This window comes from Coptis chinensis, chromosome 6 (assembly GCF_015680905.1).
Source record: "Coptis chinensis isolate HL-2020 chromosome 6, ASM1568090v1, whole genome shotgun sequence".
Classification (NCBI taxonomy): domain Eukaryota; kingdom Viridiplantae; phylum Streptophyta; class Magnoliopsida; order Ranunculales; family Ranunculaceae; genus Coptis; species Coptis chinensis.
The window spans coordinates 21839292-21865133 of record NC_141461.1 but is presented as its reverse complement, the minus strand read 5'-3'; the positions used below and the strand labels follow the sequence as shown (position 1 = coordinate 21865133).

Genomic DNA, 25842 nt, shown 5'->3' with positions numbered 1-25842 from the left:
ACTATGATTTCCCCCTTGACTTCCAAGTTGGATCATCTTCTTTGCAAAAGCAGCCAATAAGTCTCATTACTACTGGAAACTTTTCATCTTGTTATTTTATGGTAATTAAAATCTTGTCACTACAAGAAAACAGGTTTTATGCCACGGTCCAAAATCGTGGGAAAAGGGCTTTTTCCACGGTTTTGAACCATCACAGGACTGTGGGCTTATTGTGCATCGGAAATGGTCTGCCCACAATCATGACCGTCGGTAAAGCCTACCACTAGCAACGGTCTTTATGTCAGTTATTGCCGTCGGTATGGCCACAGCAAAAACCGTTGCATAATCCATGGCAAAAGGTCATTTTTATGGTTTTGGGCAGTGGGAAAAGGTCAATTTTGGTCCGTGGGATCTACTGTTTTTGTTACTGCTATAGCCCGTGGAAGAGTTATTGTGTTTTAAAAAAAAATATATATATATATATATATAAGCTCACGCACATTCTCTCTCCTCACCATATTCCTCTATTTTGTACCTGGAGCAATATGATTGGCTCTTAAAAATCGAATGGAATAATAATTAGTGACACCTCTCTGCGTTTGTTTAATTCTCCTTCGTCTATTCTCAAATTAATATCACCTCCCCAAATTCAAGCTACGTAAGTAGTTCTAATTCTTTGACAGTTTGCGGGTTTTAGAAATACTCCTAAAAACCACCAACGAAGGGTTTCACTCTCCACTCTCTCTCCAATTTTTTCTCATCTAGGTTTGTATATATATTAAACAGATAAAAGAATCGATCATTGCTATTCACCTATTCCTCTCACCATATTCATTTCAAAGTTGAAGCTCGCTCTTCTTCGTTTCAAGTTGAAGCCACACACACAACCAAACTCAGGAAGAAGGCTCGAGATCGAAATCGAAGGTTTTTATTATCTAAAGTCGGACGAAAATAGGCAAGGTCCATATTTGCTTTTTAAATTATTGTGTTCTCATTTTTTTCTTTTTTAATCCTAATATTTTCTCTAATCTATTTGTTTGAAGGACTTGATGTATTTCTCTTGGGTTATTTAGACCCTACTAAGTTACCATTTGTGTTTTTGGTAACTTCTTTCTTTCTGGTGTTAGATTTGTTGAAAATTATCCAAATATTTATTTTTCGTGTATTCCTCAATGTACGTGTGAAGTAGGTGGCTTCTTAAAGAAACAGATCACTATTTTCAGGATGGTTGTAGATTTTAAATCAACTAGGCTATGTACTACGTGCATTAGTTTGTGGTTGTAAAATCCTTAGCCTCATCCAGGATATCCTCCCTTTCAAATGCAAGGTTAGAAGCTTCATACAAACTCAACATTCCTTTAATGTCTTCGTGTAGGCTTGATTTAAATCGTCCGCTATCATCCTTCAAGCAATTAAAAAATCTGTATCCACACACAAACAAGGAGTTATGTGATGTCCAGGATACGAATTGAAGTACCTAACATCGATAAGAGACATTTGGCCATTGGAATTTAAAGCAGAGTTATTCATCCCAGTTTAAGGGTGTTTTTTTTAAAGGATTTCATACCTTGGGATATTTTATAGCCATATTGTCTCAGTAGCCTAAAGTAGAGTGACACAGCATGAAGGTCCTCCTGATCAGACCCAAGACTGCTTTTGCTCATAGCTATGCCACCTAGGAAATTCTTGATTTCCTCTTCAAAATGGTAACTTAAACCCATCCTACAGAGGTTATCGATCATCTCTAGCCTATATAACACTCCCACCGCTCCCGAATTATTGAAGATAGTATACCTTACATTTTCCTTTAACTTCTTTGCTTCACTCTCCCACATCTTTCCCTGCAGAGTTATTAGTTGTTGAATTAGTACAAGTGAACATTTTATGACTACACAAACATAAACGGTGATCATATATTACAACAGGATGCTCACCATGTATTCACTCTTTAATGACTGAATAAAATTGAAATCCCAAATGCTAGGCTAGTAATTTGCTGATTTTCTAACTACTAATGATTCACAAGTTTTAGTAATTGCAGGACAATGAGCATGCTGAATTACACAAGATTTAACCCTCAAAGCTCTTTCCGAAACATTTTTTGTTGGAAATGAGTCAAGAAGCAAGTGAGAGATTGGAGGTTGAGACTATAGCCCATTGCCATCGCTTTAGATTGAGGTACAGTAGTAGGTGAAATATTGTGTCTAAGTGTTTTTTTTTTTATGTGTGTGTGTGTTTTACGTGTGTTACGTAAGTGATGTTACCAGCTATGGTCAATTGAATAGGTATGCATTAAAAGATTGTAAATCAAATATGTGGATAAGTAATGTTAAGTATACATATTTTAGGCAGATTATATTGTCACGTCTCACTTAGATTCATGGATAAAATATGGAGATGAAATTTCATTGATACTTTGCAACTTCCGCTGGAAAATTTTGTGGAGTTTGAAGCAGCATAGTGTAACGGAACATTAACTCACTAATCAATGATTTTATTGGTGATACTTCAAACAAGGTAGTCTCCAAGTTGCCATGTTTAGGAGTATACCTTCGAGCCTCTATCTTTATTGTAGCTATGATTGGCGTATTGTGTGTAATACATTCTTTTAACAATGACAAGTTATATTTCTTAGGAGTTAGGACACGATAAGTAATACCTAGTGGGGGATCAGTCAATCATCTTCTTATCAACTCGGATAATGATTAAGATGATTGAACATGTTTATTTAGTTCTTTTGGGTTTTTGTAAAGATCTACCAACTTAGCATTCTTGCATTTGGTAACTGTTATCTTTTTGGTATTAGATTGGTTGAGAATGCTTTGGTTAAGTGTTGTATGAGGATTCCTAAAAGTGTGAAATAGGGTTTTATTTTTTAGAAAACGACCAATATTTTGGTAAAGCAGCAGTAGGAAAGCTGAATGAAGAAAAGGCTAAAAATTTGTTTACTGTAGTGACTAGATAGAAATCTGTACCATCAAAGTGGAATGTAGTTCCTTCAACACTATGTTTCTGATCAGGAGACCTGAGGAAAGATTTGTTCTTGGGGCTAAGATGATATAAGGACTGAAAACTAAAAGGAAGGAGGGGGTCGTTAGGGCAAAAAGATCTTTTCTTATCAATGTGGAAGAGTCTGTAACTCTTTCCAAATACTAGAAAAATCCATTGACCACGTTAAATTGTTTGTTCTACATTTTACAATTTTTTTCGTTTTTTTGGTTTAGACAGCATTTAGTTGTTTAGACTTTCACAATGATTTCTTATCTTTGCATTCCTTTGGCCAATTTTCTTATTTTTCAGTATGTCTTGCACTGACCCATTTCATTTTTGGGAATTACAACAAGTAATTCAAAGGTGACTTAGTTTTAAACCAAGTACATTTCTTCTCATTTCCTTTATGAGTTGGTCTGGACTCTATAACAAATATGATTCATATCGAATTTAGGTTGGCTTTACATTCTTAATTTGTAGTGAGCAGGCAAAGTGCTTCTACTCATCGAGAACATAAACTTTGTACAATTCCAAGGTTAGGTAAATTTGTCTCTATCTACCGTTATCATTGCTCAAGTTCCCTTTTTATTAAGCTTACATTTGATAAATGTCTTACAGCTAATTGCGCTCTTTCAATATGGAAACAACACTCAAAAGAATGTAAGAATCTAGACTCTCTCTACTTTCTTTGGTTTAGTTGCATGTGGTCGTGAAAATGATTTTCCAAGCGATGGTTGCAACATATTGCAATGAGTAATTACTTTAACAACACAAATCTTCATTGCATGCATTTACTAAGTAAATTCAAATGTGTTGTCATTTAGTTGTGGCCACTGACATAGTCCCAATGTTTAATAGACTCGTTAGCAACTACACGTCATTCAAACATAAGCATGGAGTTGCCTCACCATGTTGGAATTGGAGAAGTTACTCATGTGATTGAAACTCTTTTGATTTATTCTCAAATCAATACTAGCAAACTGCTTTAAGAACACTTTTAAAATTTGTAAACAGGATTTGACTTCATTTAACAAGCTTTTGGGAGGATGACCTCCAAAATGTTATTCAAAGAAGCGTGAAGAAAAAAGGATATGATTCATATGCAAACGATACTATTTCTTTGGTAGATGTGTATCAAATTATTGAATGTTTGGTTTTTGCTTTCTCAATATGGGTTAGGGCATCTAAAGTGAGTAATTTATGCACTACAAGAATCTATTGGCATAAACAATGAGGTAGGCTAGGTACCATTGACTTGCTTAGCCTCTGTTAGACACTAATAGAAAGCTTAGATATTGTATGATATGACTGCTATTTTATATTGCTTAGTAACATTTTTAATATATATCTTCTCTTTTCCTGAGAGCTTCAAAGGTCTTCCTAGTCTTGATACAAAGGAGGGTGTCTTAATCAGCAGTATGATATGGATGGTCATTGAGCTTGGGTTTGAAGTTCAGGTATGAATAATCCTCATTACAACTATTAATGTATTGAGTACGAGATGTTTCGCCATCTACTAAATCTCGTAAGTAAATTTAAGGGTTTGCATACGTACCAATAGTATATTTATATGTTAGTTCATTCATTGAAAATCTACACAAAGCCGAATTGAGATGCTTTATTGATGTATAATGTCAATTGAGTAGTATTTGGAACTCATGCAATGGATATATATAATTTATAAAGGCAAAGCTAAGTGTGACAACAAAGGCTAAAAATACTTTGGCTCCACGAGATTATAGTTATAAGAATTACACTTAGTGCTCATATCAATCTTTCATCCTGAGAATTATAGTTTATATATGCTCCCCATCTTGGATGGCTAATGGAATAACTTCTAAGAACCATGAACCAGCTCACTGCTTACTCAGTTACTCGGTCACTAGTAACCTATGCCTATATCATAGATATTAAACCCATCAGGCATAGCCATCTACTCCACCATACTACCAGCAATCAATTCATAACTACTATCATTGTAAGCGATAGTTTTCAATGGATATAACCTGTACATGCAAGTATTTTTTTCTCAACAATTTATGTGATATGATGACACTTTAAAGATTGATAAATATGTTATGCATACTGTATGTTGAGTTTGTAGTAAAATTAATTATAGATGGATGACTTAATTGAAATACAAATTTGATTATGTGTGTATTGAATTGTATAGATGGACAAGGACCATTTTCGCTATGGGGTCTACCAATGGGCACTTCACATGGTTTGTAGCTATTCTGTTATCTCTACCGTACTTTTAGAGGTCTAATAACTGTGAGGTAAGGTTCCTTCTATTTTTCTCCACATCTTAAGAGAACTTTGTACATTGCCATTTTTATGTAGGCTTATATAACTTTTGCAGTGGTTGACAGTGGCCATGCATGGATTAATTGTCTATTTGCATGGAGTTGGAATTGGGAAAACGTGTTTCTTGAAGTTATTTAATTATTTTGGCTTTTTTGAAGGGGCCGAAATAAGATAGCATACTCATTTTGTGACATTACGTAGTTACTTATTTATTATCAACTCCATGATGTACGTAGTCACTTAATTAGAACTACAGTTTCTCAGTTTTAAAGTGACAATGATCATAACCTCGCCCCGACTATTTTCAGATGTATCTCAAAGTGTGAACAAGAATGAAAGTTAGGATTTCTGTTGAAATATGGCGAAAGAACTCCTTATCTTTTGCCATATATCTAATATATGAAACCTTTCTATATATCTTAACAAATGCAAACTTTGCTATGTGTTTTGTAATATTGTCTTCTTTTTAGGATTTTTCAGTATTATTGTCTGCTCATCTTACTTCATTGATTTTAGTAGATTGAACGCTTTGCTGTTGAATATCTATGCGTACATATGTTTAAGTTATAACTTATGCACAACATAACTTGAAAATTTCCCCTGTAAGTACATACAATTGGTGCGGGAATCCATAGATCGTAGTAATTCAAAATTATTGATATCATATAGATACCTACCAAATCTCTCTCTCTCTCTCTCTCTCACCTCACCATATCGCTCCATTTTGCACCTCGAGCAATATGATTGGCTCCTAAAAAATCGGATGTAATAATAATTAGTGACACCTCCCTGTATTTGCTTAATTCTCCCTACTCTATTCTTAAATTACTATAACCTCCCCAAAATTCAATTTTATCGCAAAGTCAATCTAGTCCAAAGCTTACATAGCAAAATAACAAAAATAAAAAGCCTCCTAAAATAAAATAAAAAAATCTCTCTTTTCGCTCTTAAAAACTAGGAAACCCGAAACCTTTCGTCAAAAGCCAACCCCCGAATTCTGAAACTCTATGGAAAATGGATAACCCCAAAACCTTCTCCATTCAATTGTTCGCGATTAATAGCAATAACCCAAAATAAGATAACCCTTCCCCTTCATCAAACCCAAACCTTTCTTCTAAAAAAAAAGGCGAAAGCTAATCACTAGATTTATAACCTATTAAAACGAATTCCTAAAAAAAAACACATGAATCGAAGTTATTTTCCTGTTGTCAATTGTTCAAACACCAAACCTAAAACACCCTTCTCTTCAAACTAAGATTCTTTAATAACCCATTAACTCTGTCAATACGGTTGTTTGGTTGAACCAACGAGGTTGATTAATGGTCAAGAGAAAGCTTCTTATACCAATAGCGTAATTGAATCTCTTCAAATTCTGGTGAGAAAGAACTTGCAGGAATCAACTTTAATTCTCTGTATTCTGCTTCCAGTTGATTTGGTTATTTGTTGTTAAAAAAATTGTGATTGACATTTGGAAATGAGAATATGACTGTATAAATGTGTTTGGGGAAATTTTGTGGCTGCATTTGGTACAACCGTATTAGTGCTAATTACAATCTCCAATAATTACTAATGTCAACATGGGTGTCCTTTTACAGCAGTTCTTATAACTGTAACACAATTGAAGTATTGATTTAGATTTTAGACAATGTGTGTATGTAGTAATCTGGCTTGATTATATTGGTCTGAAGCAACAATATGCAGATGAATTTAAGCGATGCGTAGCTAATAAAGCAATAGTTGGTACCACCAACTCTTGGGTTATATTGATTTAAGTTTACGGCTTCTGCTACATTCTCTTAAATATTAAGTCACAATCAATATATGAAATGAATTCTTAGACCCATGGTAGGCGTCTAACCCCATAGATAAGTGTGTCTGTGTGTATCTGCATTGATTCATAGAGAAGGGAAATTGTTTCCTCTAGCTACAGAGAGGCAAACATTCCTCTAATTATTATGAACAGCTTCTGATTTTTCTTTCGCATTTAAGTTGGTGCGACTGCTTCTTGATGAGCAGAGTGAAGTTTTGTACTGTATTTATTAGCAGCCACCAATGAGTTACTCTTGTATTGCCAAAATTTTTCTCACTATTCTCACCAACTTCTCAGTTTACTAATATTATTTTTTTCTGGGCAGTGGAAGGTGTTAAAACCCAATTCTCTCTTTTAATTCTTAATTGGTTTCCCCTTTCCAGCAAAACGAAACGATAGATTGTCGCATTTCCATCATATTACTGACTACTAAGTATCGACATTGATATCCCAAGCTTGAAATCTATTGCGTTTCACTCTTAAATATAATCGGAAATAACAAAAAAAAAGAACCCACGTATTCTAAACACAGAACCAACTTCTCATTTTTGCTCGCCTCTATCAAAAATCTCTAAACCCTTGCCTACTTACAAACAAGAAGTAACGAGAAAAAAAATTACCTAAACCCAAAAAGTGCACGGATGCTCCTTCTCCATTAATCACTCTCGGAAAAACAAAATTCTTATTTTTTTCATTACTTCTAGATTTGTGATTTGTTGGGGTTTGTTTAATTTCTGAAATTAATTATGGATTTTAAATATTAAGTGTGGAGATGATCTTATTGATTAGATTTCAATCTATCTTTTCACCGGCTTTCTATTGATGAATCCCAACCATAACCATAGAGCATGCAAGATTGTATATTGTTTAATCTCTTTCAGTTAATTTACTTCAGCTTTGAATTTGTATATATATATTAAAGTTCCAAATTTTTTGTTCCACCTAATTGATTTTTTATTCTCTATTTGAATTTACCCGGGGTAGGAATGGATTGGAGGACACACTGGATAGAAATGTGTTGATTTTCATTTGGTTTCAGTCATCTTGATTTGGAAGTAACGTGCTATGTTTTATGCATAGACATCGAGATAGGATAAATGAAAAGATGAAGGCCTTGAGAGAACTCATACCCCGATGCAATATGGTCATTACTCCTTCCTCTCTTGCATATATCTTTGGGACTTTGAGTACGTGGATTCTTCTTCTTCTTGATTGTAATTTTACTGTTTTTTTTCTCCAAATTTGTTTCTTCCTATATCAGTCAAACAAAGCTTTGATGTTGGATGAAGCAATTGAGTACTTGAAATCTCTCCAGTTACAAGTTCAGGTACATAATTCTTATATACTTTGCTGCATTCACGTATACACCCTCTCCCCTCCCTCCATATTTTCCCCGGATTAATATGCTTTATTGTTGTTTCACTTCATTAATGTTGATACCCGAGTTAAGGACAAAACAGCCTAAGAGAATGGGAGGAATTCATTCATTCAGTCCAAGCAGAACTTAGTTTTATTAACTCTTAACATGGATACGAAAGTCATCTTTACGCAGAGTACACAAAGTCATTGTATTCATGAGGTGATGACAGTTTCTTCTTGCTTCTGATTCTTATTTCTCTGTGCTCATAAGTTTATCAAGCTTTCGGAACCTGCAAAATTGACCTGCGAGGGACCTTATTGAACCCTCATTTTAATATATATTGTAAGAATCGTGTGCATGAGAATTAGTAAGTAAAATTTTGATTGTTTGTTCTTGGAATTTATTAAGTTCATGGAAAGTTCAAAATTAGTAAGTAAAATTGAACATTTTGATGTTGTCCTATTCCATTAGGCAAAGCCAAAATCAGTTTCAAATGCATTAATAATGTTGTTCGTGGATACTATTAAGTTCAATTTGCGTAGTGATCATATGAGAGTTTGAATTGTCCAGAGAGTTACAAACAAGTGCCTCATTCCCAACTTCAAACCAAGTGGCATAGATGTTTCAAATGGCCAACTCTCTTCTTGGGTAGGTAAGGACTGTTGCAACTTGGAAAAGAGTGGTGGTATGCAACAATAAGACTGGACTTCTTTTCAAGAAAGATTTTTTAAGTACTAGATATGACACGATTTATAACAAAGCATGCCCTACTAGTGATTCTAGAATCGAAACATTTGAAATCTTTAATCAATAGGACCATATGATCAGTTAGTAATCAAGACTCTTTATGTTGACTATTTTTAGTTGACTATTATGGCCGTTATGCAGTAATTCAAAAATTTTGTTAAATTGGTTTTTGGTCCTGGTACTTAGTCTCAACGAGTTCCTTGAAGTTGTCCAAAAATTACCTTTTTCAAATTCATTATGCGTTTGGTCTATAGTTATATCCTCAATGGCATCCTACAGCCTAGCTTACAAGGTAGCCTACTACCACATTTGCTTATTTGTTATCCATAATTTTGTACTTCACCAGCTACAATAGCTGTTGAACTTATTGAGCAAGCCTTGCTTAACCAAGTACTTTTATTATAATGATGATTAGATAGTACCACACTACCACTTGATTGTGTCAGTCAAAGGTGTAATAGTTTCAAATATATGGGTACTTCATCACAATTGTATACCATTGTTTTCCTTAGTTTCATGTGTATATATTGTTTTAATTTCTTTGTTCCACATATATTCTTCTTTGTACTTTCAAACTTCTAAATGGGTAGAGTCTTGCCATGTTGTCTACTAGAAGTTAGTTAAAACTTTGAATGGTTCTCAGGTACTTTTTTAAGAGCACTTTCATTGTCAAGTTGTCACCTCCTTATAAGTGTAGGGTATGCTCACTTGAAACATATAGTTACAAGAATTATACTTAGTGTTCATATCAATCTTTCATCCTGAGAAATAATTTATGCTCCTCATCTTGGATGGTTAATGGAATCATGGACCAGCCCTACTGAGTCAGGTACTCGCTCACCAATAACCCATGATTATATCGTATATATCATAGATATCAAATCCGTTAGGCATACCATCTACTCCACCATATCAGTTTATAACTACTATCACTGTAAGCATTTCTCAACAATTTATGCCCTTCACAATAAGTACTCCACTAATAGGATCAGATTGTTATATGATTTTTTTTCTTTCTTTTGACAATCTTAAGAACACTAACCTGAATGTTGTTTTCTTTGATAAATTAATACCTTAGATCTCTTTCATTTTGCAGATCTTCTTTTTGACAATGTGTGAGGGAACATGCAATGGGCTCCAATGCACAGTGAATTTGGGGGCTGTGATTTTGATCCTATGACCTTAAGTATATAGGCTTCTTCAGATTGACAAAGATTCATGAAATTCATGCTTTCAGTTAGAGAACTATAAGCAAGGGAAGTAGGCACTAATGGTTGTTTGAAGGTGATTTGCACTAATGTGGAGGTTAGTTCAGAATCAATATAAATATGCTTTGCAGGATAGTAAGTATACTAACTTTTTTGTAAGGGTGGATTACCATATAAAGATTTTTGGACAAAATAAATCTATATTATTTGTTGAATAACTTTGATAAAATGACGCCTTCACTGTATAGAGGAACTAACAGTCACGATGTAAATTATACAATGTTTTAAGTACATTTTAGACGTGCTAGAGAAACTAATGCCTTCTAAGGGAAGGAACTAAATTGTCTCGAGGCGTAAGGGTTATTTAACTATTTTGGCATTCGTCGAGATGGTTAATTAACTGGGTTAAATAATGAGATATCTATATTGTTATGATTTTCAAGTTATGACAGGATTTAAGTTTATGAAATGTTGAAAATACAGAGGAGACTCTGCCGAAATTTTTGTAAGATTATTCTATCTTTGTTTAGTTTGGATTTTGCTTAGTTGGTCCAATCACATCCCGAGTTTCATAATGACTGTAGATGCCATGTGTCATTGGTAATCAATCATTATGAAATTTGGGGTGTCACATAGTTGATGGCAGATGACATGCACCTTGGTATTGTCTTAATATGGTAAAATATATAAGTAGGAAGCTAGCAGTTACATGATTCATCATGGGTTAGGGGGTAACGAATCAAGCAGTAGCTAGACTTGCTAGCAATGTTTTTGAGTGTGGTTGATGATGCTATTTTGAACTTTTCCCCTCTAATGAATGTATAGTGGAAAAAATTCTCTGGGGTATTTATGATACAAGTCATTGAATGCAGTTGACAAGGTGTTCCTCTCTACCTATATTTTCTTCTACTACAACTTTGGTTATGTGCACGATTAATAATACAATTAAGATTTGATCGACTTACTCTTAACTCTTAGGAACAATCGTTGTACTCAAATAGGAAACAATATTTAGAAAATGTACTCAGAAAAATCCCTTTGTTTGATTGTTTCAAACATACTAACAGAAAACGCACGCATGCTTTCTCCTTCCTCTTTAGTATTTTGCTTATATATCCTTTTTCTCTACCGTTTCAAGTCTTTTCAACAGGTGTAGTTATTTCACATATTAAATTAATCAACCAGTAATACTATAATTAACTTATAGCTAGGCAGTATTAACCATATAATAAGCTAGCACAAAGCAGCTGATTGTTTTATTGTTTATCAAATAAACATTACATGGGTAGTATAACTCATTATACTAAGTTAATGTATAGGTAACATTTAAACTTTTGGGATCGAGATTAAATAGCATTTTTAATTGCTATGCAGTTGCGTACAAGTATTTAGTTACTTCGTACTTCAGATAATTGTGGGTTTGTAAACTAACAATAAAGAGAGTAGGCGGCATAGTGAAGGAGGTATGCCCGCACATCGTTTGTGAGAGGGTTCAATAGACCCCTCCAATGGTCTTGGCCAATAAGTTGCCTCCAATATTTTGCTATGCTAACTGGAATATGCTATGTTCTGTTCTTCAGTTAAAGTTGGGAGGTTGTCAATTGTCATATTATTTTTACGATAACTAAGCGAGTAAATAAAATTTTGTAATTGGAGTTTTCTATTCTTTAGTTATTTTGATTTTAAAATATGTCATGTTGATATTGTTGATTGTTGCAATGCTACTACCAGTGGTGTTAAGTTATTCACATAGTATAATGACTTTGCGTTTACTATGTTATTGTGTGGTAAAAGTCTTTGATTATGTGTTGTTGATTTTATCAAGTTATGTCTAATTAAGTCCTTTGCACCCATTGTATCCAACTTAGTACCAATTGTAAAAGTAAGGCTACTTTCAAAAGGAAGCAAGAATGAGTTCCTTCTTGAATTGTATTAGAATTTGAAAGTTTCTGTCCATATACAACTACTAATATCTAAGCGTATGAACTCTCATTAATTAATGATCTCATTGTGATTCGACACAATGAATTAGCTAGATAATAGCACATTCGCAATGAGATGTATTTACTGATTCTTGGTCGTCTTAAACAATTATAAAGCTTAATTGTATTACCTCTGTTTGATAATAGCACATTCACCTAATTAATTAATTTTAGTCATATAGCTTATGTAGATATACATGCAGGGTTAGCATCAGCACATTACTTTGTAGATTATTAGTCCATAGTAGTTTTCCCTCATCCAGATTTATTAGCTTAAGTTATGAGTCATTAGTTCTGAGGCTTCAATACAAACATAACTAACAAAGACATCGTCTATTATGTCCATTCAAGTGATTACATAACACACTTTAACTTATAAACACTATACCAGATTTTTTTTTTTTTTAAAAAAAAGACAAATCTACCGACACTTTTGTTTTGTCTTTTTGTGAGTACGCCCACCACGTGTCGTTGAACTCCCCTAAGCGTCGGATCACATTATCACAACCCATAGAAAATAACCTGTTTCGTTCTCTCTCACCAAAATAAGAAAAAACTTGTTTCGTTCTCTCTAACCTATTTTTCACTCTCAAAATAAGAAAAATCACTCTTAAAATCACTCTCAAAAACCACTCTCAAAATCTTCATAATATTTGATCGATCCTCAAATCGCTATCTTTAGCAAATCTACAATCTCTTCAGGTAATTTCAATTATTTCTTTATCAAATCTACAATCTCTTTATCAGATCTAAGCGATTTCGTTTAGATTTTAACGTTTTTTAAAGATTAATTCATATAATCTTTAAACATGTAATCAGATTCGAAATTAGTTAAACAGAGTAGTATTGTAATCAGGTTCGAAATTAGTGCTTTAATTAGTGATTCATATTCTGTTTAATTAGTAATCAGGTTCCATCATATTGAAAAAGAGATCGAAAGATCTGTGATTTTTTTAACTTATTATTAGTCCTTTTCATTCTGAGTGCATTGCTTATTACCATTGTGAATATTGATTGTGGAAAAACAAGAGTCAATGATGATAAATCTAAGGCTTGTTTCTCGAAACATTAGTAGATTGCCGACTAAGAGCTTTAAGCCTTTCGCCCGGGCTTGAGAGTTAATCTTTGCTTTATTCCTTCCTTGGATGTCTGAGACTTTATTGTGTTAGTATTGTTTAGTTCGTTAAAAAAGTATGATGGAAGTGATGAGCCTTTCCCCAGCTTATTGACAATGATTATACTATGTGTTTATATTTCTCTTTTTAGAGATCTATCAAGCTAGGACTCTGATCCATCAATTATGATTTTACTGTAATTGGAATTGTATATGGTATTGGTTAGCTTAGGAATTAGTATTTGTGTAGACAATGGTGGTGATGATTAGTGTCATGTATTGATTAATATACAACATTTGTTACTTGTTAGTGTAATTTTTTATATTACATGTGAAATGTAGGAATCATCTAGAATAATGTTTAATATTGACATAGATTGTTTTTGGTAAATGGAAATTAGTGATTCGAAATTACTTTGATTGTTTTTTTTTTCCCAGCAAAAATTTTGGCCAGAGATTGTACTGGACATTTGGAATCATAATGAAATTAATTTTGACAATGTAAAAGTACCGAAGTTGAGCAAATGGGGTAAGAAAACAAAAGGTATTATTAGTGCAAAGTGCTAAGTTGTTAGAGAGCTTCCCTAATCTAGAAACTCTTGCCTTTGACAAGACATTGACTGAGGTATATATATATATATATATATATATAATATATTATATTATATGGAATAAGTATGGTACCATATGGCATGATATACTACCAATTCATGATAGCCATTATTGGTGTCATTGTCATTTCAATGATGTTCGATGAAATGAACAACTGATTTATGTTCTTATTTGTATTGTTCTTATGTATGATCCGGCGGTCGATTAGCCTACATAGCTTCTTTAATTGGCTGAAAATTGCTGCGTAAAATTGGTTTTGTTACTGTTCCTAGTTAAATATGTAAATCTTGCATATTGAACTAATTCACGTACAACTTGGATCTTAGGAGGTCATGAACAACTTGGATTTGTTTTTTGTTTTTCTGCCAAAGATTTGGCCAGAACTAGAAATGGAACTCTTCAACCAGGATCCATGTAAAATTCACAATGTAAAGTACCTTAAGTTCAGCAATTTGCATATGAGAATGAAATGTGATATTAGCGGAGTGGCGAAGTTATTAAAGAGTTTTATTGCAAAGACCTAACGAGGAGTGGTTGGAATGTCGTGTTACATGCTCCAAAGAGAATGACTAGAGACATGGATGCGTATGAAAACCCTTTAGTTTTTGAGTCAAGATTGTAACGAGACACTTTTGAGTTCATTAGTGTTAGAAGATAAATTATTGATGTTCACTAAGGTACTTGGTCTACTGATCCCGTTCATGGACCCGCTGTAATGGTTCTTTTTTACTATTTATTTATTGAATGGGTAATTGTTTTTATATTTCTATTGTTTGTTTTCCATGAGAAACCAAACTACTCACAATACACTATTGTTTGAGGAATCAATAATATATTGTATGGAGCATTTGCTAATTCCAGATATGTACTTCTTATGTCTGAAATCTTAGTGACTTGATTTTTCGCATGTTGATTTGGTTTTTTATATCAGCTTGTCTGAGGCAGCATTTAGTAGTGTTATTGAAGCATCTGTTACTTTATATTTGTTCCATACGCTACAATTTGCATTCTAAGTTTTGGATTGTGTATCTGGGGCCTTTGTATGCTTTTGTATTGGCAGTGTATTAGGTGTTAATATTGTTTTCTGTCCGTATGTTCGGCACTGCTTGTGTATGTATAATTCTTGACGAGTTCTGGTAAGTCGGGTGTGGCTTAACTAATAAAGTTCTTCTTAGTTAAATCTGATTGCATGTATGTTATGGATGATATACTTAAATCTGATTGCATGTATGGCATTATTTGCAGGTCAAGTATAGTGCTTTTCTTCCAGCTGTGTTGGGGTTTCTGCTAAGTGTGTATTTGTTGAAATCCATAGGATCGGATATGTCGGGACAGGAGAGCACAGAGGTACTTTCTTTTAAATACGTAAAATTTCAGTTTGATCGGTCATGGTATCCATGGAACTTCATGGCCTGCACCCCTAACCATTGCAAATGTGAGCCCTGTATAAACCTCTGTCCAACCTCCAACCTTCAGTAAAACCACAAACAACTATTACAATATATATATATATATATATATATATATATATATATATATATATATATATATATATATGTTAAGCAAAACATATATAACTTGATAATGTTGGTGATACTTTTTATATAATTTGTTCAGGATAGGAAAACAATGTCTAACAATATCGAAAATCACTAACCTGTTTCTTAAAGTTATTTTACAGAATCTGATAACTCTTATCTATATATATACTGATATCATATTCTTGATATCTTAGCTAAGAAAAAAAAAGTTTCAATCATAAGCTAAAAAGAAGCCACCTGCATGCTATCCTATTATAGTAAATCTCAGCATATTTTTCTGTACAAGGATCATATCCTGAATATTGCCTGATAATCTGGAGAAAGAAAATGTACAGAATATTTAGCACCATGAAATTTTTGTAAAGTATCTGAGTGTAAGTGTGCATAAATATTCTTATATAAGTGAAGTGGATTACTGATCTAAACTTATATAATTTAGATACTGGTTGCTGGGGATAAGTAGAGACTGCTGCCAAAGTAGGGGAATCAATGGGGGAGGTAGAGACTGCAGTAGGTCCATGATCATGAGTAGATCTAGGGGAAGTAGGAACATTGCTAGCTGGTGGAAGAACTTAATCAACTGATGGTACTTCAGGAAGTGGAAGAGAATCAGCAGTTAACTGAGGTTGATTAGGAGCATCATCAGCAGTGGATTATTTGGAGTTACAGGAGGAGGTATCTGGTCTTCTGTGGGAGAAGTGACACCTTGTTTTGATTTTGCTTCTGCTATCCAAACTCTTTCACTATCTAGTAGAGGAGAATCTTCAAGATTTGGACAATTATGAATCTCCAAATAGTTGGTCTGGGAAATGCTCCTTGAGTTCTGGCCATTTCACAGTTAACTTGTGTAGAAACTTTAAGCGGAACATTATGAGATTGATACTGGTCAATCTCAGAATCTCGCAAAGTCAGGGTTGTATGTTGTTGCATTCTGGTACTGTATGTACAACATTCCCTTGTAGTCCACTGGGGGTCTCAAAGGAGGCTCTGAACCAGTTGATACCAAACAAGCTGTGGTCACGATGTCTTCATAGTAAATGAACCAGTTGAACTAATGACTTGTAGTTCATGAATTTTGAGGTTATTTTAAATACATAAAATTTTAGTTTGTTAATGGTTGCTGCCTAATAGTCTATCTTTTATCCTATTAAGAGCTCAAAGCAAGCGGAAAAGAGGGCTAGGAAGACAATGTTATCACGTGAGGCTGTGATGGCTAGAGATCTCAACGGTGGCATACATATTTCTAATTCAGGTACAAAGTTTAAATCTAATGAAGGGTTGGCAATTATAGGCACTCTATTTACTCAATACTAAGTTCGCTAGTCCTTTTATACTTGCAGACTCGAGGCCTTCCTTAGTATCCCGTTTTTTTGAGCATCTTGGGGGTAGGGATTTCCTTGCAACACAAATAAGAAAAACATTATAATCTATTAAATGTGTTGCACCTGTATCTGATATCATAACTTTTCTTGATTCCAGGATCATCATCTAGTGATTCCCAAGTTTCTGGAGGTGGAGGTTCTTGTGGTACATATAGTATTTGTTTAGTAATTTTATTTGTTGATAGTTATTCTTTTATATATTCCCATGAATTGATTGACATATTTTTGCCTTTTCAGTAATTTTATTTTTTATTTTTATTTTATAGTCTCTTCAAAGGGAAAGAAGAAAGTTGAATTTGACTCTAACGGACAGCCTGTTGGAGACGGTTCAAAAGAATTTTCTAGTTTGCTTGGTGGGACAACAAAGACACATTGTCCTATCTCTTATGAGAGTTTCAAAAATGTGCCTAGTCCAACAAAAAACATAATCTGGAGCAGCGTTGTGGTTAGTCTTCTGCTCTTATCCATTATGGTTCTCTCTCTCTTTTTTTAGTGTGAGTCATTATGGCCTTCTCTTTTTTTTCCAATCAAATTTGGCTCTCCATTTTCTAAAATTTGATATTACTAATCAAATTTTAGAAAATGGGGTTATCTCAAACTGTTACAAAAAACACTTGTTTAAACTAGAAGCATAGACCACCGTCTCAAAAAGATGCGTAAGAAGAACAAATTTATACGCAACTCAGTACTTTGTTTAACCACATTGGTGTCAAACCCATCACAAGTATCATTTCCATCAAAACTAGATAAAAATAAGTTGAAACATATAGCACAACTTGATGCAGCAGCTAAAGGAGCCTATGTATTGAATAATGATCTTGATACTATTGACAGACTCGTTTCGAGATTACATGCAGTGGTTGAGAGTGATAAACTGTTGATTAGGATTGGTATTGAAAGGGGTAGAGATAAATATCCAATTCAAGAAGCGGTCAAACAACTTAGGAAGAATCATTTGAATTTTGTTAATCAGTTGAAAGATCTTGAGGAACATGTTTGTCTTTGTTTCGCGACGGTTAATCGCGCCAGGTCTTTGCTTCTACAAGAGATTCATCTGCAAGAGGAGAATAAGTAATGTAATGTTATATATAAGTTAGTAGAACTTGGCATTCTTGTTGGAAAGTATAGTGTGCTAGATATATAGGGTGTACCTGTTTTTTATACTTTTGTACCTATAGCAGTGGAGTAACATGAAAGGGATAGTATTTATTGAAACATATCTAGAATAGGTACATTAACTAAAATAAAACAAGAAGGAAGAGAAAATAATAAGAGATAATATTTGAAGAAAAAAACAAATATCTAAAGCAATAATAAGTACACAAAATTGCTGCTGGATTAACTTTACAAGCAGCTAGTCACTACTCATCCTGATTTACTATGAGATGAAAGACTTTTGTAGTTTTCTCTGTTCTAAATCTTCTACATAATAAGTATGAAGTTTGGAAGAAAATGATCTTCTATTCTACTGCTAAGTTGTAATCATTCGCAAGCGTTGTAATTATGAACTGTTTATTGCTCTGACGACTCTCGAACTTGACCAGCAAACGACCGTTGTAATTAACTAGTTTCTTCATAAATCATTACCTAGACATGTCAAAAACAGAAACTCCAGTTAGCACTAGTAAGCAGATTGTTATCATCTAAAAATGTAATTGAAGATATCGATAGAGGAGAAGGAAAAAATCCCAGATGATAATGATGCTTGCATTCGGGGACTATCCGTGGGTTCTCCTCGTCATAACCTGCAAGGACCATAACCTATTAGGTTAATTTTGCTAGAGATGGGATGTGCTGTTTAATTTTGCCTGGGGTCTTTGTTCTTTAGTTCTAGCTTTCCTTTAGATGCTGGGTATGTCAATTTAGCTCCAACTCGCAATCTTGTCTCGTTAGGTGTAATGTGATGATTCACTGATTGAATGATGATTTGGAAATCTTGTGTAACACCTATGACTTGAGGAAGGTAATGTTTATCCTAGTTTCTAATGTGTGTCACTGTGCATGTCCTAATAGCGATACTATAAAGTTATTTCTGACATCTTTTGGTTTGAGCAATCTTGTGAAAAGATGCAAGCCATTTAACTATAAATTACAAGATTGTATACTAGTATTCTTTCATTGTTAGTGGTATTTGGCATATAAAATAATTGAATATGTGCTGTTTGATAGTTTGACCATTTCAAATGTCTTTTATTAATATTAGATTCTTATACAGAAAGAATACAATGTGGATGATGCATACAAAAAGATAAATCTGAAGAAGGTCGCCAAAAGCTTTAGGGAGTTTAAGCATCGTCTCCGCGTGAAGTACTATGACAAGTATGACAATGACGTCGATAGGAAAAGGAACTGCCCAACAGGAGTGAAATTGGAAGAATGGGAAAAATTCGTGGATAATGAATCTAAACCTTCAAGAAAACTCATGCGGACAAAGGGCAAGGTGGCTAGAGAAGCTGTGAAGGCTTTACATACATCAGGTAGAAGGGGAGCAGCAAGGACAGTCCATGATATGGTACTAATCTACCTTGTCAATTGCTAATTTTATTCGTAACACCATATTTACTTCTAACAAAGTTGGTAATGTTTTGTAGAAATCGAAAAATCCGAATGTTAAAGTGACTAGAACGGATTCATATATGGCTATCCATACTCACAAGGATGGCTCTTTTATTGCGCCAGAAAGGATGGTGAGTTTGACTGCCTATTTTCATTAATGATGAATCTGACCATCGCCTATTTTCTGTTCTCTTTTATATACTGCTTCTGAAATTTATTAAATGTCTAATATGTTGTCATGGTAGGAAAGAATCAAGGCTATAATTGAGGATGACCCTGCTAGCGTAAACTTGGACCTAGACCATGATCCAGTTGCTCAAGTGTGTGGCCCTGATAAATTTGGTCGAGTGCTGGGTATGAGTGTTGGCATATCGAAGACATCCCTTGCATCATCAGCTCCTGCTAAAGAGTAGCTTTGCCAACAAAAGCAACAACACTCGATGCTTGAAGAGCGGTTTGGAAGTTTGGAGCGACAAATGGTCACCATCACTAAGATCTTGCTGGAGACAAGAGAAGAAGTGGCAGGTCAGCAATCACATAGAAGGATCATTGCAGATTCATCAGCGACGTCAAATGTATGATTTGAATGTGAGACATTGTGTCTAGGGGCTTGAGCTAATTTAGGAGATAACTAAATCGTGGTTTTGTCTTTGTTAACTTATTGCTTGTAGGCGAGGGATCCAACACGCTCACAATCACATGGTGATTCTTCTAGAGGGATGGAATTATGTGAATTGATTAACATGCATCGAGAAGTTGTTGCCAAGGGAAGGGCAACAAGAGCAAATATCATTCTTGATGCAACTCTGGATATCCCAATGGACATTTACAACGTCCGTGTATGTCTTGTCATTGACCACACTGAGCGCTTATTTGGATCCAAAAGAACATTCGGGGAGCTACACCTTCCTATAGCAGTTAAATGGCCGAAGGATTTTACTCGTTTTCTTTAGGTACGGTATTCTATTTGTCTGTATTATCATTTCTTTACTTCTTGTCTTTACTTCTTGTGTTTGTGTGTGTATGACTTGTCTTTATTTCTTGTGATTTTAGGATAAGTGGGATTTTTGGCCAAGTATATATACTGCTTAGAATGACTAGTTATGGCCAAGTATATATACTGCTTCTAGTTTAGCTTGTTTTTTTTAAGCTGAATATAATAACATACAGTTTTTATGGTACGGAAGAGTTGTTGCACATGCATGATTCATTGCCCAATACCAACTATTGTATCTTATCAGAGGTCAAAGGATGCTTGTGCCTCATAAGTGTCTCTGATGTTGAACTGGATATATGGTGTAAACAAAATGGAGAGGTAAATAGCTCTAGCAAGCATTTTAAGACCATCTAAAACTGAATACAGCAAGGAGGTTAAGTAGAAATCCCTCCAAAACATTTTTGCAAGCTTATAGTCCCCATTAGTATGGAAATGCTGCGGGACATCTCCTTCTCCCATCCATACTAGACCTCCTCCAGCTACAGCTGTGTAGCCCAACTTGGCAGTCGGAGACCTCAAGAAGGGATACCAGTAGACAACATCAAAAACTTTTCCTCTTTTTTCTAAACCTCTTTTTTTTTAGTCTGTTGTTTGTTATGTGCTGATATTCGTAAAAGTATATCAAATTCCATAATTTCGTTGGTAAGTTAGTTCTATTAGGCACACGCAGATTGCAGAAGAAGTTGGACTTAGAAGCTTCAGCTGTCGCAACCAACTGGAAGGATCATAATATCATATATTTGCGTCAATCAATTATAGGCCAGGACTATCCAACTAATCCAAGTGTGGCGGCCATGTATTGAAATTTAGTTTAAGATTTTGTGCTGAAGTAATAGAATTAAGGTTCCTGAGATTGCTTTGAGATGAGGGGAAATTTGGTATAGGATATCTCTTTTGGACTTTTGATATATGTGAAATTGTAGAAGTCTGTACCTTTAATATGTTGGTAGGAGTTTAGGATTAAATCGGTATGAAAAGTGATATTCTATTGGGAAGACAAGCTGTTACCAGAAGAGTTACTGTTATGCAGTGATAATTGGTTATAGAGCGAAATTGTATTGCATCAAATCACTTTGTCTTGTAGTATTATGCAGGTTTTCATGGCATTGTGTTGTCCTTTTTTCTTATTTCAATTAATCGACTCTTTTTATGTAATCCGATATTTTCAAGTATGTTTGTACTCCTCTGGTGGGATACTGGGGTTCATGTTAGACTTACTAAAAATGAAATATGACCATGATTACTGGGATACTTTATCCTTCTTTTGGACAAGGTTGTTTCTGTTTTAACCATTGGCCTGCTGCTTTAAGTTATTTGTTTTGTTTGTTGTGATATAGAATATGATAATGATTCGAAATTTTAAAAAGTACTAGAATATGGGGGGTTGAGGTTGGTTTGTATCTGTCATGTTTTGTATGTTGATAGTATTTGTTGTCACTAGTGTTTTGTTCTTTCAGTCTCAGGCATTTAAAGAGTTCTGTTTTTAAAGAAACATCTTATTATCTGTTTTGAGGTTCTCTTGAGTTTCCATTAATGAATACACAACAAGAGGCGGGAAGTCGAGGATGGAGAATTCCATCAAGATCTGATGTATCTTAAAAGCAATTGGTACTAGAAGAATACACTATTTTCTGTTTTGTTTCTATGGATGGATATCCTGAACTTTTTAGGAACTTAGTACCATTTAACGACTAAATGTTTTGGTTGAGTTTTCTGTTTTGAGTTTAGGGTTGTAAAAGTACTAAAAGAAGCTGCGATGGTTTGTTAGTAGGAGCTGAGTAACTTCTTGATGGGAACCTTTAATGTTGCTATTAGGCCGAAGTCATTTGAGTAGGCTATAAAATTGTTTCTATTAGCCATTTGATGATGGATGAGAACTGGGGTTTGTCTATTACTGCACAATTCAAAAGGCACAAGTATCTGTTTATTACTGATGCTATTTATTACTGATGCTATTAATGCTACAGAACTGTAGGGGCATTTTTTGCCCTGATTCGGCCTTTTTAAAAAAATAAATGAAAAAAAAAAGACACTCGTCAAGTGTTGTAGAAAAAAAAAGATTGCAAAAAAAACGGGTCACCATACGACACCCAAAAGTGTCTTTTTTTTGGAAAAACGACATCCAAAAGTGTCTTTTTTCAACAGATATGGTGTAGTGAAAGGTAACTGCTTTTAAGGGGTCTGTATATTCATATACCAATAACTCAAATAGTGAATAAGCAGTAGCTTTGAAGTCATGTTAATATCATAGCACACATTACTTATGAAGCTAACTGCTTTTAAGGGGGTTTGTATATTCATATCATAGATCCCCAAGATCAGTTTTACTTTTTACACCTGATGTAAGTTGATGAAAGTAATTATTACAATCCTGATACTTTATTAGTCTTACATTGTCTAATTTTTTGGTATACTTTTGTATATTTATGTTTGTGTAGAAAACATACCTCGCACGTCGGAAGGATCAAATATGCAGGTATAGTTGAGTCATATTCAAGAGGAACTTAAGAACTCGAAAGATTAGTTAAGCATATGTGGAGAAAGAGAAGGCTTTAGCTCTTGAGGAGTTGAAGGCTGCAGAGAAATTGGCTGAGGAGGCTACTAAAAAGATTGGGAAGCTTTAGTTTCTCAAAAACGAGTGGAGGAGACTATCGAGATTGAGAAGTTCTAGGCTACTCACAGGAGTATATGCAACACAAAAGAGGGAAGAGGAATAGCAGAACGAGATCAATGCTGTCCGACTCCAATATGCTACCGATGTCACATCCCTTCTATCCACTATAGAGGAGCTCAAACGAATGAAACATGAGATGCCCATGATGAGTGATGCAAATAATCAAGCATTGAGCCATGCCGATGATGCGACCAAGATTGCAAAAATTCATGCCGACAAAGTGGAATTGCTTTCTACAGAGTTGTGTTGTGTAAAGGCCTTACTTGATTCTAATGTTGAGTTAAAATCCAACGAGAGCACTGAATTGATGAAAGAGCTAAAGTCCGAGGTAAAATTCCTGAAAGAAGAACTTGAGAAAGCTAAAGCTGCCGAAAAAAGGGCCACAAAACCTGAAGCTTAACAACTAAAATAAGAAGTTGACTTCATGAAAATGTAGAGTTGGTAATGCTATACAATTACCTTAAAAAAATGGTTCCATCTTCTACTGCCCAAGTTATTGTCGTGTTTTGTTCATGAACTTTCATTGTTACAATATTTTGTACATTTGTGATTACACACTTTCTTTTAGTAGTAGTCATGTGGAGAAGTAAGAGGCCGGGTGGCATATAGTGGATACAATTGGTCGTTTGACTCAAAACTCAAAAGGTCACTGCAGCTACTACAAACCCTAAAGGGGACTCAATGGGGACTTAATCGATTGTTCGAAGAGTAGCTCAATTAGAATATTTTCAGCTATTATAATATGAATTTAAAGTTTTCATTTTATTATTAACTTGGTATAATGCTCATTTTTGTCTCGTATGTATAAGTTATTTTAGCTCCAGTGCTCAAACTGATAGAAGAGTGCATAGTGGAACCCATGCTTTCAAATTAAAAAAAATTATATAAAAACGGTCTCCATTCGTTGAACGGGTCCAAAAATCAAGTTGATATTTTAATTCTTGGGTATTTTCACCTGCAATCAATAGAGACCTACCAATCACCTAACAAAGCTTCCATAATAGCCATGCATCCTACACCTCAAAATCACCATTTCCATTCATCTCATATACTATATAAACTAGTACAAAGCAAATGATTGAATTAACTAGTACAAAACGGGAGTCTCTCTTTATCACATGTACTATATAAACACTTTCCTAAACAAAAAGATAGACGAGTAATGCACGGTAAACTCAGATAATTAGAGCGGTTAACAACTGCTATTTCTAAGTACTATACATATTCTCAAGTAGAATACATATTCTAAGATAATATGCTAGATCGTAATCTCAAATTGCATAAAAGATTCCCCCACTTTCAGCTTTGTGCATTAGTTTCCCCATGAAAGCTTGCATACTATTTACACCTGCAACGTACAAATGGAGCACACGATCAATGTATATACCTATTCAGTAGATTACTTTACGTTAAACTCACAAACCACGCATTCAACATAACCAAAGTAATAACAGTCAAGAAAAGCAGTTGTGATGTTCACATACTAGTTCATTTAGGTGTGTGTTGATGTTTAAAACTTTATAAGAGCAAATACGAATACGAATGCAATTATGAATAATAATGCAAACAAGAACCTAATAGTTGTATGCTGGAGATAACGAAGAGAGATAGAATTGTTGGCGCCACAAGGAAGGGTGTAGGAGGAGGTCTGCGTGATGGCAAGATGGGGCTGAGCTCTTCCTACTAGGGTTCTCGGTGGAAGAGAGAAGAATTTAAAAGGAAATGGTGAGATAAGAATGGGGAAAAGGTTAGGGCGAGGGTAATAGTGTGGGTGGAGAATAGGGCTACGAACTGTCAATTATTACCTGGGCTTAGTGTGAAAAATTGTCTGTTTTCAAGTAGTGTGATCGTATCAACCTTAATCGAGAAAACCTCCATGGGTCCTCACTAAAAATTGGCTCCAAAACAAAACAACCATGAGACGAACCATAAACTTTTCTTGTTCCATTAAAACCCTATCTTGTGAAGGAAGCAGCAAGTACAACAATTAAGTAATAAAGAGAATACTGAATACCCGTACTCCTCTTCAATTACCAAAGGAGTCGGACATTCCTAAAGGAACTGCTCCATTTTTCAGAACCACCCAAGTACCTCTTTACCCTACCCAATAAAAGCTCATATATACTATGGTGATCCATAAAAATTAATTTTTACATGCTGAAACAAAAGACCCACCTAAATTTGAAACAAAAAATTTAATCAATTCAACTCCAATTGTTTAATCAATATTTGGCAATCAAAATATAAGGTAAAATTAGATATATACAGTTGACATAAATAATATTTTGAAACCAAAAAAATAAGGATGAAATTAGTTGAATGAACTTATTAGGATTTGATCTTAGTTGTATTATTTAGATGTGAACTTAGCAATACTACTCCTATGAGAATTTGAGACAGACTTAAAAAAAAAAAAAGCATGGACTGTGATGAAAACCAAATGTGGGGTCAATCATTCAACGACAATCAATGTAATTCCATTCTATCGCATAATAGAAAACATTATTAAAAACAACAAGCCTTGTATTCTTCAGTGGGAGGTGCTACACCATCTTCATAAACAAAAAACCTAACAAACTTTA

At 34.4% G+C, this 25842-nt stretch overlaps 1 protein-coding gene, 2 long non-coding RNA genes and 1 other non-coding gene across 4 annotated transcripts; 3 read left to right on the top strand and 1 right to left on the bottom strand.

The window, feature by feature from the left end:
- Positions 1-7398: 7398 nt before the first annotated feature.
- On the top strand, positions 7399-11226 carry LOC147492095 (uncharacterized). The gene is made up of 3 exons (XR_015199872.1): positions 7399-8231; positions 8349-8414; positions 10291-11226. It is a non-coding gene; the product is annotated as an uncharacterized LOC147492095 (long non-coding RNA).
- Positions 11227-12815: 1589 nt separating this feature from the next.
- On the top strand, positions 12816-22457 carry LOC147492093 (uncharacterized). The gene is made up of 11 exons (XM_086568748.1): positions 12816-13086; positions 15356-15457; positions 16804-16903; positions 16992-17036; positions 17131-17178; positions 17300-17478; positions 19249-19545; positions 19625-19720; positions 19835-20164; positions 20261-20547; positions 22136-22457. Exons 2-9 carry the CDS (start codon positions 15434-15436, stop codon positions 20000-20002), a joined length of 957 nt encoding a protein of 318 aa, XP_086424874.1. The 5' UTR covers positions 12816-13086; positions 15356-15433; the 3' UTR covers positions 20003-20164; positions 20261-20547; positions 22136-22457.
- LOC147492094 (small nucleolar RNA Z103) lies at positions 13581-13679 on the top strand. Its single transcript, XR_015200601.1, has one exon. It is a non-coding gene; the product is annotated as a small nucleolar RNA Z103 (small nucleolar RNA).
- Positions 22458-24271: 1814 nt separating the features above from the next.
- LOC147492092 (uncharacterized) lies at positions 24272-25382 on the bottom strand. Its single transcript, XR_015199587.1, has 2 exons — positions 25066-25382; positions 24272-24608 (listed from the first exon to the last, which is right to left on the bottom strand). It is a non-coding gene; the product is annotated as an uncharacterized LOC147492092 (long non-coding RNA).
- Between the last annotated feature and the right edge of the window lie 460 nt (positions 25383-25842).

What these genes read in the sequence shown, in the direction of transcription:
- LOC147492093 (XM_086568748.1), top strand. Translation starts at nt 15,434, where the DNA reads ATGTCGGGACAGGAGAGCACAGAG. An exon ending in CATACATATTTCTAATTCAG is followed by an intron (nt 16,904 to 16,991) that starts GTACAAAGTTTA and finishes TTATACTTGCAG; the next exon opens with ACTCGAGGCCTTCCTTAGTA. An exon ending in TTTTTTTGAGCATCTTGGGG is followed by an intron (nt 17,037 to 17,130) that starts GTAGGGATTTCC and finishes TCTTGATTCCAG; the next exon opens with GATCATCATCTAGTGATTCC.